The sequence below is a fragment of the Leptonychotes weddellii genome, chromosome 2 (assembly GCF_054177405.1).
Source record: "Leptonychotes weddellii isolate Sample4059 chromosome 2, ASM5417740v2, whole genome shotgun sequence".
In the NCBI taxonomy this organism is placed as follows: domain Eukaryota; kingdom Metazoa; phylum Chordata; class Mammalia; order Carnivora; family Phocidae; genus Leptonychotes; species Leptonychotes weddellii.
The window spans coordinates 57877529-57883528 of NC_138370.1; the positions used below are offsets into that span (position 1 = coordinate 57877529).

At 35.0% G+C, this 6000-nt stretch overlaps 1 protein-coding gene across 16 annotated transcripts in view; it reads right to left on the reverse strand.

The window, feature by feature from the left end:
- Positions 1-6000, reverse strand: part of RAPGEF2 (Rap guanine nucleotide exchange factor 2) — a 236732-nt gene that overhangs the window by 22775 nt on the left and 207957 nt on the right. For all 16 annotated transcript variants that reach the window (XM_081811363.1, XM_081811343.1, XM_081811368.1 and 13 more), the window contains 6 exons: positions 5451-5603; positions 5005-5169; positions 2135-2242; positions 1843-2046; positions 1634-1742; positions 863-1109 (listed from right to left, as the gene is read on the reverse strand). In XM_081811363.1, the coding sequence (XP_081667489.1) occupies positions 863-1109; positions 1634-1742; positions 1843-2046; positions 2135-2242; positions 5005-5169; positions 5451-5603 (986 nt within the window). The remainder of the gene's footprint in view (positions 1-862; positions 1110-1633; positions 1743-1842; positions 2047-2134; positions 2243-5004; positions 5170-5450; positions 5604-6000) is intronic.

Here is a 6000-nt window from a genome sequence, read left to right on the forward strand (position 1 = left end):
AGAGAGGGAGAGAAGCAGACTCCTCACTGGGTGTGGAGCCAGACATGGCCAATCCCAGGACCTTGAGGCCACAACCTGAGCCAAAAATCAACAGTCGGAGGCTGAACCAACTGAGCCACCCAGGGGTTATCTATTACATCCAGGTTATTTAACATTAAAAAAAAAAAAAAACTTTGGCTAATGGTAATTGAGTTTTATAAGATTTCTAGACTCAGAAGGTGCTAAAATGAAGAAATAACCAAGCAAACAGGCAAACAAACACACAAGACTTAAAAACTGTGACACCTACAACTTCGTCCAGTCTGAGCTCCTGGCATAAATAAGCAGCCAAGAAGAGATTCAAGAATACACCTGACATTCTGACTGTAGAACCCACTGAGAGAAGGAAAGGAGTTCTGTGCTTGGATGGTGATGTCTTGGCAACAATTAAATAACAGAAAACAGAGGGAGGAAAAAGGAGAATGGCAAGGATAAATAGTAGCAACTAGAAGAAGCAATGATTTGGTTGTCAAAAAGCAGATACTGATGGTAGAGAAGATATCCAGAAACAAAGAAAAAGTAGCAAAAATAACTCCAAACCATGGGTGAAACAGGAGCAAACATACATTCTTAATTTTTTTAAGTTCAAATGATTAAAAAAAAAAAGTTCAAATGAGGAAGTGCTAATGAAGCCTGTGTTGGACAAGTGGCAAATATATGAGTTAAAATTAACGTGGTTATTTAATATTGCTTCTAAGATAGCTCAGCTATAAAAGCTTAGAACATTTTTTAGATTCATGTGTAAACATTAATTATATCACTACCTTTGCATATCATTTTAACACAATAAAATAATGCACAGAAAATTTATACAGACACTTACTTATATGGTTTCTGTGGCAAGATACTGATCCGAGTCTTGTCGAGTATCTTTTTTAGCTTGTTCCTTCCTCCAACAGTATTGGCTTTACTTTTTTTATTTACTTTTTCAAGTCCTATCACCTGTTCTACATCTACAGCGAGATCTGGAATGGAGTAGCGACTGGCCTTTTTGATGTCTCCAATTTTAGGAAGGTGAGGGGCACCATTTCTTTTCTCTTCTGACAATCTTGTTAGAAGTTCTTTAAATACTAAAATGGAAAGAAACACCAAAAAACGCCCACTATAAGAAATCTAAGCAATTCAAAGCAAGTTGTAGAACTCGGAAATAGGTGAGAAGTAGACACTTCAGCTATCAAAACTATAATCCTATTGAAAAATACTACTCCAGTGAATGAATGACACCAAGAATCTGCTTCGTTATGTTGCTCTACCACTTCCATTCAGAATAAGTTACAATACAGGACTATTTATAAGTATTTAACATAATGGATGTTTAAGACATTTATAAATAAAAATAATTTTTATGGTCCTCAAGTTAGCGGATTTTGATTTAGACCGAATTATATACTTACATAATTAATATCTATATATACTTACATAAATAATATCTATATATACTTACATAAATAATATCTATGTATATGCATTTTACTGTATCTTGATTCTTATATTTGAAATATTACTTATAAAAATGACTTTTGTCATGATTAAGACCTAAATGTGGAAAAAAAAGACTGAAAGCAGAAAAATGAAAGTATGCAAAACTACTTACCGAATAAATTGGTTTTCACAGTGATTGATAAGTGTGTGTTATTTCTAAGGATTTCCATAGCTTTTGACAGCTGAATATTTTCAAAGTTTTGACCATTTACTTCTAATATCTAAAAATAAAATTATGAAATTTATTTCAGCATCCCAATTGATTGGAGAAAAAAAAGTCACCAGTATTCACCCTGAAGTTTGGACTTAGAAATACCATACCTGATCTCCTCGTTTCAAGCCTGCTTCAGTTGCTTTGCTACCTGAATCCACACTGTCAACAAAAATTCCAAATCCCTTCTCTGAGCCACCAAGTAAGAGAAAAGGCAAAGGAGCTTCTCGGGATGGTTTTGTTAACGTCATCAATCTTCTTTTTGCTTTAGCTGCACATGCAATATTTAACAGCCTTAGATGTCCACCCATTTTCTATAAAAGGTCAGAAAGAATGGTTTCAAAAATAGGCTGAATTAAATGAACTTAAAATTGATGACTTTTTTTAAATCACAAATATTACCTCTCTTTCCAGGTTATTTTCAAATTCTTCTAGAAATCTAGTCATTGCAGGATCTCCTTCAAAGTCATTGAAGTGATTATTCACCCACAATAATACTACCCGTGTAACCTGAAAAAGCAATTGTTTTCAATAGGTTTTCTTCTTTTCAGGGCTAAAAATGTGCGATTAAAGTCATTTCAAAAAAGATATCTAGCAAACAATTTACTTAATAACAATGGACAATAAACTAACAATAAAACTCCTCACAGCAAGGATTTTACTCATAAGAAAATGACCTTCTGAAAATATATATATTATGAATATAGACTTTTTGTTGTTTTGCCCAGAAAGGTTTTGAATCTGTGAAGGGTGGTACTTGTATCTTGTCTACTCTCAAAACATATTTGAAGCCGGTCACAAAAAAAACAAAGCTATAATAAAACCAAAATAAATACAAGACAAAAGAAGACAGAAACTAAAAAATAACGGCAGAGGGCAGAATAGGCAAAAGGAATGAATAGTATGAGGCCTAGAAAGATCTACAAGGGAACAAGTTGTAAAAGGAAGGAGTTGCCTGGGAGTTACCTCTTACTTGCTAACATTAAGATTTAGGAGGCTTTTAATAGCTACAATTCTTCAGGAAAAATGAGTAGCCTTTCTTACACTGCACACTTGTTTTCACAGAGCTCTATACCTCCTTTATACAGACACATAGTTAGAGAATATTTGTGTTTTACTCAGCAAGAAGTGTGTGACTTTCATTAGACTCTAAGTTCCACGTGGACAGCTTTATCTGTTATGTTCAAAGGACATCCTTAAGACTTATTACAAAGCCTGGCATAGAGTGAATTCTCAACAGAATTTTACTAAATGGGGATGCCTGGGTGGCTCAGTTGGTTAAGTGCCTGACTCTTGATTTTGGCTCATATCATGATCTCAGGGGATCATGAGATCAAGCCCTGCATTGGGCTCAGTGCTGGGCATGGAGCCTGCTTAAGATTCTCTCTCTCCCTCCCCTCCTCCTCTGCTCCCCACTGGTGCACTCTCTCTAAAAAAATTTTTTTTTTTACTAAATGAAGTGAGTATAACTGTGACTTTAAATATAAAAGTATTTGCTGGTGATGGGTATTAAAGAGGGCACGTATTGAATGGAGCACTGGGTGTTACACGAAACAATGAATCATGGAACACTACATCAAAAACTAATGATGTAATGTATGGTAATTAACATAACACAATAAAATAAAATTAAAAATAAATAAATATAAAAGTATTTGTTTTATTTATGAGTTTAGTTTTCTAAATTTTAAATAACAACATAAAAGCAATTTTCCATAGAATTGTTTTCAAACATCTTAACCTCTAATCAAACTATCTAACCTTTTAATTAAAGAGAAAATTAAGCACGGTATTCTTCTAGCAGTAGAGAAACAAAGGTGACAGTATATGGTTAATTTTTTTTAAAGATTTTATTTATTTAAGAGAGAGAGAGGGCATGAGTTGGGGGGCGGGCAGAGAAGCAGACTCCCCGCTGAGCAGGGAGCCCAATATGGGGCTCGATCCCAGCACCCTGGGATCATGACCTGAGCCAAAGGCAGAAACTTAACTGACTGAGCCACCCTGGTGCCCCTAGTTAATTTTTTTTTAAAGATGTTATTTTTAAGTAATGTCTACACACAACGTGGGGCTTGAACTTACAACCAACCCCAAGATCAAGAGTCGCATGCTCTTCTGACTGAGCCAGGCAGGCACCCTGGTATATAGTTAATTTCTAACTATAGTTAAAATACTATTTATAGTTAATATACACTTAGGAGTCAAGTTTTGATATTTATATTAATTTTTGGTCATTTACAATCACCACTGTCCATTTTTCAAATTTCGGAAACCCAGAAGATTATCTCCCTTGAAACTATATCAAACACATAACCTTTTCATAAAATTAAAATTTTGCAGCCAAGAAGCCAACTTAAAAGTCTTACTGGCTTATTACAGGTTAGAAAACTGGGATTCATAAATCATAAGTTGAATACTACCAACTTCCACCACCAACAAACAACTTTTAAGATGTATTATGTGTTAAGATATACTAAGTGAATTGAGTCAGGCATTACAAAAAGAACTTTACTTCTATTATTCACGTTCACAATAACCCCAAAAGGCTGATGATTATTCATTTTACAAGTAAGTGATTGTGAGGAGGGGTCAGATGACACAAAGTACATGGCAGAGTTAATACTCAAAACTAAGTTTTGACAGCTGGAGAGTTTGGCTCAGCTCTTCTAGGCTTATGACTCTCAGAATATGAAATGAAAAGCATCGCTGTCCAAATAATTTCTCTAAGGCCACAGAGCTAGTTAGTGGTAGGACGAGCAGGAGAACTTGGGGGCTTTTCACTGTCAGTCTCCTATTCTGGATCTCCCTACCTGTCTTCCCAAGTCTTGGGAAGTCTCATGTAAATCAGACTGTCCCATGGAAAGGAGAAACTGAGTACAGGCTATGATTAACTCACACCTCACAAGAGTATGCAGAGTTTATCATCCAATCTGGCCTTGACAGAGCTCACAAGAGCTGCTAAAGGAGTCTGTTTAGAATTATATTACTGGGGCCTACCGACCAGCAATGCTTACAATAAAATGCTGCTCTGGTGCCAATTTAAAAACTGTAACTTTATCTGACATACACTGACCATTTGCCCAAGTAGAGAATGCAGATTCCAATGGAACTCAGGAGTCTGGGGGCAGTTGCATCATTTTTGGGGGTTAAAAAGTACATTCTCTTATTCCATTAAAATAATGTGAACATAACTGGTGTGACAAATATTAAAGTATCTTTAAGTTTATATCTGAATATTTCACATTTAAAAGCCAAACTAGAATATATTTTCCAACCTTATCCCTGAGGCTCGGGTCATTAAACCACTCCAATAACTTTTTGCCCACTTCCATTGGGCTAGAAAGAAAAGTCCTATAGGTCAACAGGAAGTCCTCTATGAATGTTGGATCCACCACCGAATGCTCCTCTACCAAATGCATTGTTAATCTTTCTGAGGTGCCCTGTAACAAATAAAAGGTTTAATCACTATCCTGCATAAATATCATCTATATGGTACCTTAATTCCAAATTTTCAATATAAGATGAACTGGGTAGTAATATATATATATATAATAATTTATAAAACTGCTGTTCATCAGGCGGTATACAGATTTTTCTTAACAACTGATAACTTTTCAGAGAAATTATACACAAAACTGTGGCGGGCAGAATCTTAAGTTGTCATAACTAACTGATACTACCAAAAAACCCTTCCCAGAAGATGGAGGCACGTCTGTCTTACCTTGATGACGATGTGCCCCTTTCTTGTTCCGGTTCTATCAAGTTCTCGGTGTTCTTTTACCATAACAATTTCTCCTTCCTCCTCAACTTTTTGCATGTTCTTTTCTACTTGGTTCAGAATACGGCAGTAATCTTGCTGGGCTATACAGACAAACTGGAATAAAATGTAAGTCACATGTTACTGATGAAGTGCTTGCAAGAGACCTAGCAGTACTAATAATTCAGTGTTTTAATTATTTAACACTGACATTTTTCCATGTCTTTCCCATACTCTCTAAATGAATGCAGTAATGAACCTTAATCAGACTTCCCTACTTTTTAATGTATTTCTTCCTTGGTCAAATCAAGTTTCATTTTTAGCATATTTATATGTAGTTTATATTAAAAATCCTAACAATTTTAAAAATCAGAAGACAAAATAAGAAGAGTCCTTCTTCATGCCTCTTCTTTGATGGTGGAATCTTAGGAGGATAAATTTAAAAACATAACTACCATTTAGTGGGTTTTACAAGTTAGAAAAGATTTTAAAAGCAACAATTTTAAAATAAAGA